General features: G+C 35.7%; 1 protein-coding gene across 1 annotated transcript in view; it reads left to right on the plus strand.

The window, feature by feature from the left end:
* The window catches only part of CDK14 (cyclin dependent kinase 14), a 197176-nt gene extending 183955 nt beyond the window's left edge, over positions 1-13221 (plus strand). Inside the window, exons 13-14 of the mRNA XM_015815272.1 lie at positions 6838-6977; positions 13086-13221. Coding sequence (XP_015670758.1) covers positions 6838-6977; positions 13086-13198 — 253 coding nt within the window. The 3' untranslated portion in view covers positions 13199-13221. The remainder of the gene's footprint in view (positions 1-6837; positions 6978-13085) is intronic.
* The last annotated feature ends 123 nt before the right edge of the window (positions 13222-13344 follow it).

Below are 13344 nucleotides of genomic sequence, written 5' to 3' on the forward strand. Positions count from 1 at the left end.
ATAACTGATGAATATGATTAATATACAAACTGAAATCTATAAATGCCAAGTGATGAGATGCAAAATACTATAATTAAAATATCTAGAAAAGCATATTTCCCATTATCTTAATAAGATTTAAAATAAGATAGTCCCAATGAATAAAATCATTACATGTAAAATATGCCTCAATATTTTATTTTATTTTTATTTTCCTATCTTCATTACTTTATAATGAAGTATAATGAACTCAAAGTGGCAAATATTCATAATATTATTATTCTTTACCTTCACAGCTCTGAGATATAGATGTTTTTGACAATTTGTTTTTACAAATTCCATCAGTCACAATTGGAAAAATATAGAATATTGATAAAATATATCAGAATGAAAAGGGGCAAAAATGGAGAAAATACTAATAGAATACCACAAATTCCCTCCCAAATAGTTAATGCTATAGATATTAGTAAATATTTAGAGAGACACAATATTAATTTAATTTATATTATTTTTAATAAAATTGAATTCGTTTCCTCATCCCAATTTGTTATTTTTATCTTACTTCATTCATTTTTATAAATTTGATTTCTGGCATGCCAGTCTTTCATGAGAGTGAATTCTCATACAGGTGAGGAGGCTGGTATTGTGTAAATATTGCTCAAGATGTAAGCCCCCTCAACTCCCAGATGCAACAGTTTGCATTCCACCTCCACAATGAGTGCAGGAGAAAGTAAATACGGTATTAACTACTTTAAATGAAATATATAAGCTACACATTAGAAAATGAAGGTATTGATTAGGAGTGTTGTGCTGTCACCCTAAACATTTTTCTTAATAAGTCTAATTATTCACAGTTCAGAGAGACTTTTTTTCTTGTTCGTTTGTTTGTTTCAAGTCTGGCTTGTTGCTTCGGAGTTCTGACAACTTAGTACTTTGGATTTTTATCTTGACATTTTGTTCTTTCTGTAAAAAAAAAAAACCCAAGCTAAACATGCATATGCGGCTAACTCGCTCCTCAGGGAACTTCTGTCTCATCAGAATGTGTGCTTTGGGCTATTCTATGCATAGTGTTATATGGTGCCTGTTGATGGCTGGCCAATAAGTTGTTAGCTGTTGTTTTCTTGTACTGCCAAGTCTTTGGCTCCTGATTACGTGATAACCTGGCAGTAAATTAGCACTACTGTTGACGGACAAGAGGCCCATTTCCCAGGCTTCAGTCATTTACCTGGTTATTTTTGTACCTATTTGCGCAACAGTCTTAGTAGTTGTGAAATTGAATATATGTCCTTGTTCGTTGCAATGTGAGGCTACCAATGAATTTGGATCTCCACATATGACCGCTTGCTTGTGTTCTTGCAGTCTGGTGGTTAGCTTCCTCCCCTCTGTTCTACATAACATAAAACAACTAAAAAGCCACATGCAACCAGGCACCATATAAATACCACATAAATGCTATGCATAGAATAGCCAAAGCACATATTCTGGTGAGAGAGAAGTTCCTGAGGATGGCCTCCAGCATGAGTCAGAAAGCTCAGAAGTCTAAACTTTTGGTCCCGGTGACTGACCCAGATTGCAACATTATCCTGGGACAAGTATATCTGCCTTCATTTGTGTAGGTCCATAATGTTGGCTTAAACTCAAAGAAAACATTTAATCGAGCCCAATCCTTTATTTGCTTACATTACTGGACAGAATCTTGCCAAACTAAAGCTGTAACTTTCTAACTTACTAGAGATATCCTGAGAGATTCTAGGGAATGGCTACCCTGAACCTCTTCTCCCTATCCCATCCAGCTTGGGACTACACAATCTCTTCTTTTGGGCCTCTCTCCAGGTGCACATTCCATCACAATAAGCATAATAGTAGTGTATAGACTCCATATAATAGCTATTTTATAAGGTGAGCCTCAGTCAATGTTATTTCCTGTCACCCACCTCTCTTACTTACACACAGATCTTGCTTTCTGGCCTTATTTATCCACTGTATTCTTATTTTCAGAGGTCAAATTCCAGTGCCCACTTCCACAAATCTTATTGAACTCAGTTACTGTGAAACATATCTAGCTAGGAGAACTTGGTTTCATTTTATCTTTTCCTAGTCACATGAGAAAAAGAACATGTACCCAGCTGTAAGAATTCAGGGAGACATGGTGGGTAGAAATCTCTACTCGTGATTTTGATTGTCCCTATTGATACTTCCTTGGCCATTATTGGAACCTTAATCAATTAAGGGAATATCTAAAAATGAATGAGGAAAATAGGCTGGGAGGGGAGAGGTAAGGAGAAAGGAGGTTGAGAGTGAAAAACAGTTCAAATATAGAGGAGAAATAATATGGCTGTGGACTGGAAAGGAATGCAGAGAAATAAGTAAGAGGACAGAGGTAGAGGTGGGAAGGATGGAGGTTAGTAGGAAAGAAAAATAAGAATGCTAAAGGATTTTGGAGGGGAGAGAAGTGCTAAGACCAGAAGAAGAGAAGAAAAGAAACAATAAAGCTTAGCAATAGAGAAGGCAGAGAAAGTGAAGATGAATGAGCTGTGAGAGAAAAAGATTAGACTGGACACCAACATACTGTTCCGGCCCAAGTACATGGAAGGGAGTCTGTAAGCAGTGTTTTTAAGTAGTTTTTTTCCTGTCTGGGATTTGGGACGAAGAGTTTTCTAGAACAAATTAAATATATTATTTAAAAGGGATCTTGCTCTTAAATTTACTAAGAGCTTTGTTCGTCAACATTCACAGCACAGCATTCACTAGTATCCGTTTTCATTTTCTTGAAGTACTTATTAAGCTATCAAGAGTTCATACATATCTGGCAGCATGTCAGCAGCATTTCAAATTGGGAGCAAAGATAGCAAAAATGGTATCTATAACCTCTTAGTTATTACGTTTGGGCTTGAGTTAGAATGATGGTAGCAATAATCTTAGTCACAATTACCAGAAATAAATAAGAAGTTCCTTCACTGCAAATATGTGTCTGAAACCAGTTTTAAAAAAATGAATCTGCCCTTGTGAGTACTGTGTGGCTAAGATCCTAAATATATTATACTTATATTCAGACATTTTGATGGAATCGTGAAATGATTTGCTGAATCAGACCAAAAGCTTATTCAATCCAGAATCCTGTTTTCCATAATTATCAATTAAATGCATAGAAATGTTATCAGAATGTCTCTGACAAATAGTTTAGAAATCCTTTTCTAATCTAGTTGTCAGAGACATTCAAAAATATTCCACCAGCAAAGCTCTCATAACAGAAATGTATGTATTTCTTTGTACTAGGAGAGACTTCAAAATAATAGAGCACTATTAGATACCATACCAAGTATAAATTGTTGCTAATTACTTCACTTACCAATAAAAATTGGAACAGGAAACGCCATCACTAAAGGGTGCAGTCATAAGGTCATGGTCCCTTGGCTATGCTGACTTGTGACAGCAGTTCTGGTAGTCCCAGTTTCTTTTAGATGAATCCTGCATAGTCATGTTTGCCATTTGTGAGCTCCTGTTAACTTCCCATTGACTTATCTTGTTGAAAGCCAGCAGCGAAGGTCATTAATGGCAATCACATGACTGCAGAATGCTATGATCTCATATTTGCAAGCAGATTGCCAAGCGCCTGAATCATCATCATAGGGATGCTACTACAGTCTCAATTACGATGATTCATCATATGTCCCTCTCATTCAGCACTGTTGTAACGTTGAATAGTCGCTGTTAATCAAGGATTACTTACACTACATATTCAGACCAAATCAGAATATGTTTAACTTTAGTAAACATTTTATCTTGAAAGCTTGGTTATTCATTAACACTAGGAATGTTTGATCTCTCCAATAAAGAAAGAAATGTTTTGCTGAATAAGAAAATGATACATTGTGGATTATTTTCAGAGATTTTTACTTGATTTTTAAATCAGAAGTAGTGGGTTGATAATTGTTTTTAAATAGTCAAGTCTTAATTTTGAAAGTAAATCAGAGTTCTTCACTATTTAACAATTGATGTATCCTCAGTCCAGAACTACATTGTACATGATAACATCTGCCTTTCCTTTGTTTATTGGGACAGCCATTGTGTTCTTTACTAAATAATTATATTTTTCAATCAGAAGACATTCAGATACAGGTAGTCCTTGACCTATAACTATTTGTTCAGCAACCATTTAAAATTACAATTGTGCTGAATGAATGCTGGTTACAACTGGTCCTTGAAGTTCCAGCTGTCTCAATAACCCTGCAATGATTACTATCTAGACACTTATCAATTTATGACAAGTTGGTTTCTTGCAAAAATGCCAAAAATTGTAGTCATGTGACCACAGGATGCTGCAAACAGCTATAAATGCAGGCTGTTGCCAAGTGCCAAAATGCAATCATATGACTGTGGGGGAGGGGGCAAGCCATCAGAACTTTGAAACCAGGTCATAAGTAATTTTGGCGAGGTCCATCATACACTTGGACCAGTCACTAAACATCCAGTCATAAGTTGTACTTGTACTTGTAGCTTGGTATCATCATGCTGGTCAAAGTTCATAATAAAAATGTTTCTATTTCAGTTCCAGTTGCATCTGAATTATATCCTTTGTTTTCATATAACAATGTTACTGGAGATTATAAATTTAATGCTTGATTTTTAAGTAATTATTTTCATAGTAAATTATTATTGAATATTAATTTCTTTATATTGGGAAGTCTTGATGCTTAAAGTTATGCAGCCACATTTGATTGGATTTGGCTTACCTAAATCATACAGATTTTCCAAGTTACTTTAGATTAAATCAAGACTTTTCAACCAGTGGTACGTGTACCACCTATGGTACATTGGGACCTGGCAGGTGGTATGCGACCATCCTAGAAAAGTGGTAGCGGGGGAGGGGAATGAGCTGAACTGGTGGCAGCACCGCACAAGCCTGAGCCAGAGATGGCTGGAGCTGCAGGGCTGTCAGGGCTCAGCGGAAGTGCCAGGATCAGCACCAGTCTCCAGCTGGAACTCAGCGCTGATCCTGGCGCTTCTGAGACCAGAAGAAGCACCGATCAGCTGGAATGTTGCAGCATCTCCAGGGTCTTGTGATTTACATTTAGATGCTTGGCAACTGATTCATACTTATGACAGTCACAGTGTCCCAGGGTCATGTGAAGTGATCAAAACCTGCTGCAACCACCCAGCAGACGGGGGAAATAAAAACCAAACACCCCCCCACCCCACCTTGTTACCAATCCTCAAAAGAAATGCTCACAACAATGAAAACCTCAGACAGGAGGAAGAGTGCCGCCGGGCAGGCAGGCAGGTGTCTTGCTCGGCTGTGGCTTGGAGGCACTTTTTTCAATGCCATTGTAACTTCGAACAGTCATTAAACGAACTGTTGTAAGTCGAGGACTACCTGTACTTTATCACTTTTTTCCTTTTTTTTCGGTCATCAAGTTTTTGATACCTTGCTAGGCTACTGGTAGTACTCAGATGTTGCCATATCCTAAAAGTGGTACAATGGGTGAAAAGGTTGAAAAGCCCTGGATTAAATCATCAATATTTTATGAGATACTATACATACACATTTGAATATTTTTTTTCCTCCCAGAGCCTACCAACTGTGCTTTTATGAGAATTTTATGTACTGACATTTTACTAGTGCCCTTCACTCTGAAGTGCTTTCTTGTAAATGTCAGGGAACACTCAGTGTAACAATTCCTATTTCTTGAATAGATGCAATAGCTCTTTTTGCAAAAATGAGCTCCAGAAAGTACACTTGAGTCTGCATTGTGAACAGAAAATTCAGTAGAAAATAGAGGAAAAATGTAGACATATTCTCTACAATGGTTACATTGGATAAAAAGGCCCTGCTTGTGTAGTATGCTTAACCAGGCTATGAGAGAGGAGATAGCATACTGTACAAACTGTGTAAGCTGCAAGAATGAAAATTAATCCAAACATCTCTGGTCTAAGTATGGGGCTAATTTCCAAATGTCACATAAACTATTTCCTGGGGTTCCTTGTCTCTCTTCACCCCTGAAATTGTGATGACATTATAGAAGACTGTCTATAAGAGATAGAGTAAATGTGGCTTATTTCACCTCCCTTGCTGGAAAAAAATCCCCACAGAGGTGAAAAGGGGATAGCACGATTTTCCCTGTTGCTCATTACACAACCACAGTTTTTAAAAAAAACAGAATTTTAGCTGGTGGGCAAAAAAAAAAAAAAAAAAACATCACCCAACAAATGGAGAACAATGAGAGTTTCTCAGACTACTTTATAGCAGCTGGAGTAATTAAAACTCTGGTACGTAACAGATTCAGATATCCTACTTCATGTATTACTAGTTCCCAGAGTCTATTGATGGGAGTGGTCTCGTTATCTGAGCAAGCAAAGAATTCCTCTTACATGAAGGTTGTAATCCTATACTTAATTATCCGAAAAAGTTTCATTAAGCTCAGTGAAATTTATTTCTGAATAATTATTTTTAGAACTGGGCTGTAAATTATTTCTACATTCCATTCTAAAAATGTCATTGTTTAGTCTCACTATTTTCAGTGGAATGAAATGCAACTAATTTAATATAGATTATAAATTAAGTTTATAATCATTTTAAGAAATTTTGTATTACAGGTCTAATAAAGTTTTATTATTAGTGGTCATGTTTCTCATAGTTTACCAGGGTTATACCTGAAATGCCTTTGAAGCATTCTGAAATGTACATTTTTATTTTATTTAATTTTATTTTTTAATAAAATAGTAAAATATGGTCATGTATATGGACTTTAGTTAATGTTTCTGCTTTTCTTGGTCCCAGTGCTATATTGCATTAAAGAGTATATTTGTGAATATGTATGTGTGTGAACATTGACTAATTTGAATCTGCCTTTATTATAGATTAAGCTACATGGATCATGCAGAGGATCTGGCTTCCAAATTACTCCAGTGTTTCCCCAAAAACAGATTGTCAGCACAGGCAGCTTTGAGCCATGAGTACTTCAGTGATCTTCCTCCACGGCTATGGGATCTAACTGATAGTGAGTATTCCAAAACACCTATGTAACAAAAGAGTTTTCTATATGAAAGAGAAGGAGAGGGAGGGAGGGAGAGGGAGAGAGAGAGAGAGAGAGAGATGAGGAAAAATTGTTTTTTCTTTTTCTCTATTCTTGAGCCTATAAATAATTATCTTTATATTTGATTATGTGTGTGATTAAGAAAATTATATGAGATGCCATAAAGAGAAAAGGGGAGAAATTTAAATTTACATATTTAGTGCTTTTTTACTTTATAACCTGCAGTATTTTTAAGCAGCTTCAATATCCAAACTATAATGTTGGATTCTCAAACACTACTTCTACTTTCCAAAATAACTAAGAAACGCAAAGCAGAAATTAGGTTAATTTCTAAGATTATTCACTTGTTTACTGAGATGCCATGATATTGGTTTATTTTGCCTACCTGCCACCCCCAAGACTGAGATGGAATATTTGATGTGGCCCTAGACAATTGGTGCTTTGATTCGCTGGGGTGGTTTAGTCTGCAGGAGGGAGATCTGGGGGAGTCCTTGAAAAGGACCTGAAAAATTTGGTGTGGGGTAGCTAATCCTGGGCTGTGAGGACTTTTGGGGCTGGATGGGCTTACCAACAGTGTTTTCCTCTTGCAAATAGATTTTGGATCTGGCACCAACCAAAATTCCAGGGGAGAGGAAGTAGGGTGACAGTTGTCATCCACAAGTTTTTGCTGGCTTTCAGAAGCTCTTTTTGCAGACCATTTGGGAAGTTTCTTGGTTGAAGTTAACCTGTAAGGAATAGCCATTGGATTCCATTGCTGGCCTGGCAATAGAAATATTGAAACTGATAGTAATCAGTGTTTACAATTTGCCAGCCTGATGATGTTAGCAGAAATCTGGGACAGCTCAGGAATTTGTGGCAACTATGGCACCTACACATCTGTCACGTCATAACAGGCTGAACATAAATTGGGGGCTGCACATTAGATCAAGTTTTTGTCTCAGGACAGTTGTGTCTGATCTGGAGGATATTGTTATTAATTTATTGTCAGATCACTCAGTGGTTGCTTTTTGGCCTGGCAAGGGTAAGACAGCTGTTAGATCAATTTGCCTTGGGTGCCTGAAAGACATGGCTGGGTTTCAGAGGAAGCTTGGGATTTTTTCTGAAGATCTAGGTGGCAATTCTACCTGAGACTTTGATTACAACTGGAATAAGAGAGTGGCAGAAAACCTAGCAGACCAGTGATGGCGAACCTTTTAGAGACCGAGTGCTCAAACTGCAACCCAAAACCCACTTATGTATCATCGGGTGATGGGTGGGCGTGGCCCATTGGGTGGACATAGCTTCGGTGGTAACAGCAGACTGGGCGGGACTAAAATGTTCAATCAATCAGTTCCAACTTTGCAAGATCTTTTTTTTCCTATGAGAAGTTAAAATTGATTGATTGAACCTTTTTGTTTTGCACACGGCGGCGGAGGCCTAAAGTGAAAAGGTTTTATAAAACCCAGCTGAAGGCCTAGGACTGGGGCAACAGTGCACGTGCCCAGAGAGAGGGCTCTGCGTGCCACCTGTGGCACCCATGCCATAGGTTCGCTATCACGGACCTAGACCATATTGTCCATGTGGGGCCTTTCACACAGAACTGGGATCTGCTTTTGTTCTCTGACCCAAACTTTAGGAGATGAAATGCAAGATGAAACACCTGGATTGCTCCTAGACTCTTCATTAGATTAAGATAATCTAACTGAGTTTAGGTAAGAATCCATATAAGGGCTTAAATCGAGAGCAACAAAGCCACATATTTTTCCCGTTATTGTATCTGCCAATATCTGCTTAGTAGCAATTTTTGAAGATGACCCATTCCCTGCTTTGGAGGGATGGATCACAGGGGTAACTGCAGGGCCATAATGAGGAATAATTTTACTATTTGATAAAATTGCTCAGATTTGAATTGATTTGGACATATAAAAAAGCTAGAAAAGTTTGTATTCAAATACACATAACTGTTTCAGAGGATATTAAAGATTAATATTCAACTGAGCTCAGTCTTTTCTTGGCAGATGTAAACACTTGGAAAAAAGTTATGAACTTTTTTTTGTATATGATAATGGCAGCAAGATTATCCTATGCATATAAATAGAAAACTTGGCGTTAGGCACAATGGTTGATGTAGATGATGGAAATTTCTGAGGTGGTAAATTGAATTTTGATCAGAGCAAAGACAATATCCATGTTTATTGCTGAATATTTTGTATGAAACCCCTAGTGGACTTTTGCAGAAAAAAATAAAAATTATGATTTATGGCTTTTATGATTAGAAAGGACAGATTATAGAAAGAAGAGAGTTTTGTTATAACCATAGAATAAGTATGGTAAATACATAATTGTACTTAAAACCAGCATATACAAGGCATATGCAAAAAGTGTATGTCAAAAAACACAAGGCAGACCCAAAAGAAGATAGACAAATCAAACAGACACTACAACAATATCAATTAACAATGTTTGAGGTTGCCAGAAGAATAAGAGTCAGAACTTTGTATCAATACCCTAAGCTGTAAGTAAGAGGAAGTAAAGAAAAAGAAGACTTAAAACCGCTGTAAAAGAAAATTGGAAGCCATTTCCTTGTATTTTTTCTCTTTTTCTGTTTTTCTTTTTCCTTTTCTTGTATTGATTTTATAGGTAGGTAGGTAGGTAGGTAGGTAGGTAGGTAGGTAGGTAGGTAGGTAGATAGATAGATAGATAGATAGATAGATAGATAGATAGATAGATAGATAGATAGATAGATAGATAGATACGTGTGTGTGTGTATACACACACACACACACACACATTTTGAAGGCAGAAGGAGAAGGGTACGCACAGGATGAGATGGTTAGATAGTCAATACAGGGGGCATGGGTTTGGTTAGAGTCCAGGTGACAGTGGAGGAAAGGTGACCTCGCATGTTGTGGTCCATGGGTTCGTGAAGAGTTAGATTCAGCCAGAAGATTATCTATGGTTGAATTATGGAATGATGTTTTCCTCTCTGTGAGAAGAGGTGGTCTTTTCAGCTTTGAAGGAAGCTGCAGTGCACCATCTCTTAACAGACCATTATTGGACTTAGCCATCCTGGACAGTTTCTATCTAATCTTCCCTTTTTTAAGAAAGTTGGTGGAGAGGGCGGTCAGGCTTGAGTTCTAGAGCTCAAGAGTTGCTTTACTCCGACTAATATACTTTGTTATATACTTATTTCATATGGTTTGCGCAGCCTTATCCACAATTTGAAATTTCCCCATAGCATAAAGCAATCAGATTGTTTTATAGTATCTCAATACCATTTAACAAGTACATTTGGAAATAAATGTTTATTTTTCCATTTAATTAGTGTAAAAAACTAAATATAGCTTAATATCTGAAATGCAAATGCTGGTATTTTTTATTCTGTTAGGATTTCAGTAGTTTATGGATCCTATAGTATTTTTTTCAGTTATATGGATTTATTATCAACTTACACTTAGTTTATCAATTGGTGGTTACGTCCAGTCCTATCAGGGCACTAAATACCGACACATTATCACTGTACAGCAGGCTGCCAACAGAGACAGTCTTCTCCTAGTCATTAACAAGTGCAATGTATGCAGAACACCAGAGGGGAATTAAAACCACAAAAAATACCTCAGGGTGGTATTTTTAATATGAGAATTTAATTTGTAATTTCACAGATTAAGAATTTTGGTTGCATTAATCCTTTTATCAGCTCACAGCAGGTTATTTGCAGAAGCATAACCATAAGGCGATATTCATTGGCCGAAACATGTCTTTGCATAACATTAAACATCAGGAGCAGTGAAACCTTTTGAAGGGTGAGAATAAAGATGAAAATCATTATATTTTTAGACAAGGTTCTGCTAAATGCCTCCAGTAAATTTCTGAGTTTAGAAATACTGTTTCTGTCCATAGTAGATAATCATTACAAAGCATAAATCAAGATGCAAGAAAGGATAACCCCTATATTAAGTATTATTTGTTTATATTTATTTTGCATTGATATTGCAAATGTATTGAAAACAATTTATAAGATTATAGAAAATATTGATATGATAACTGATATTGATGCTTTTCCATGTATCAGTAAATATTTCCTATTTAAATTATGTATTACCGGTAATTTAAAATTTGTATCAATAGATATTTATGTAGTAAATCATATGCAACAAATCTAAAGCAATTACTGTATCTTAATAATTAAAATATAAATATATATAACTCAAGTTAGAAACTACTAATCTTGCTTACTAATTAGAAACATAGATGGTGTTTTTTCCCCCCAAATATTCAAGTATCCATGGTGAAAAGAATAAATTTATGTATACTATTTTCTCTCTTTTAATTTCTCCATCTTCCTTCTCTCTTTCTTTCATACACAGATCTTATGAAACCATTACAAGTGGGCAATTTTTATTTTCAGTAATAAAATAATATAACATTTGTTTATTAAAATGTTGATATGTTAAATTATATAAGAAAATATTTTAATTATTCTCATGTGGAACTGCTAGCAGATTAATAAACTGAATGATATTAACTGGACTAATCTCTACTGGATGGTTTAAAATGTTCGGCTATATATCTATGAAAGGTAGAAATAGGTAGAAAAGGAAAAATGGAGTTTTTGTTAAAAATGTGGAAAAGTATAGAGTTTTATGTTAGGCAAAGGTAATGGTCACCAGATAGCATTCTAAAACTTTCAATACAGACACTACTGCTGATCAACATTTTTTTGCTTTTTTATTATAATACAGAAGCTCCCTTTTTATTATTAGAAGGCACATTGTGCCTAACTAGCTCATTGGAGTGTCTCAGAACTTTTTTTTTACTTTCCGATAGGCATTTGTTTCTGTTAAATACATCTTTCAAAAGTACTCTGCTTGGGAGCAAGTTAATGTGTTTGGAGTTTAAGGAGGATTGTTTGGGAGAAAATTGATATACTGGGAGTATAGAATATCTGTAGAATAGTGTCTCTCGTTAGTGATAGATTTCAGCATGTAAGTTAAAGGTAAGTAGTCAATGGTGAAGTTAATATCAATTGACTGCCCATTACAGGGAGGGGGGAAGGGAAAGAGAGACATAAGGATTTAAAAATCAGAATTATCTAAAGTAATATGAAACAAGCAAGTCTCACCTGAAATGAACATTGATGAAAGGTATAAGGACACAATAGAGGTATGTTGGAATCTAGAATCAAACGGAACACCCTATCAGACAGAATAAAGTTCCAGAGTGAAAAAATAGTGAGAATGGAACTGGCAGAACTTAGATAGAAAGCCAATACCACCATTACCTTCAGAATGAATCCCATGGGAGATGGTGAAAATCTTGAAGAAGACAGCTTCAGTTTCACTGGGTCAAATAGCTGGAGAGTCGAAGAAAGCAAAAGATAATGAATTATGACTGGCATCTTGGTGAGACATTTCAGAGGAACCCTCTGAAAAAATCAGTTATAGGGATACAGTTAAGTATGAGGGTTGATGTTATATTGATAGAAATGAGCATCAGATAAGTGACAGATTCTTACAGCTCACTTTGGGAACTTATTTTCTGAAGTTTTTCAGCTGGATATTGTTTTGCTGCAGGCAAGCAATTACAGTAGGTCAAAATTGCAGTTCTTGGAATCATGTGTTCTTAATTAGAGTCCTGATATAATTCATAACTCCTTTGTTTTATGGAAAATAATAATGATGAACAATTGGGGTTGAATTTTTTCACGAGAACATTTCCCTCAGTATTCTTGATCAAATTCTTATTTTTTAATATTTAAAATATTTAAAGAAAATTAGAATTTGAAAGCAATTTGACTTATACTAATCTATTGGCTTGAGGTTTGAGGCACACAATTTGAAAAAGTTCTAGCCCTCAGGAATGATTAGCATAGTAGTTCTGATTATCTTTGCTGAGGATATTTGGGTTTGTACCAGCTTCTTCATTTATTTCATTATATACAGAAGCCCTAGAAAATTTTGTCTTCAAATACTGTTGTCACTAGTATTTTTAAGCTTTTTCTTCTTTTAAAATTTGTTTATATAGAAGTTGGCCAAGAAAGCAGTTTATTTCTCTTTTCTAAAACAGTAATATGAAATATATTTTTCTTGACAGTGTCATCTATTTTTTCTGTATCGAATGTAAGACTGCAAGTGGAAGCTGGAGAAAGCACAAAAGCTTTTGGGAAAAACATTTATGGCAAAGGTCAATCACATGTAAAGCACTGAAGAGAATTTTGATTTCCTACAAATAATTGAGGTAAGTCCTACTAAAAAGTGTTTGTTTTTAGTAATTTTTTTCTATTCTGTCCTTGACATACAGTTTTTTAAAGTAAAACACTCTTTCTTAATATACAAGTAAGAATTGTTTCTGC

Source organism: Protobothrops mucrosquamatus, unplaced genomic scaffold (assembly GCF_001527695.2).
Source record: "Protobothrops mucrosquamatus isolate PMUCROS unplaced genomic scaffold, P.Mucros_1.0 scaffold332, whole genome shotgun sequence".
Classification (NCBI taxonomy): domain Eukaryota; kingdom Metazoa; phylum Chordata; class Lepidosauria; order Squamata; family Viperidae; genus Protobothrops; species Protobothrops mucrosquamatus.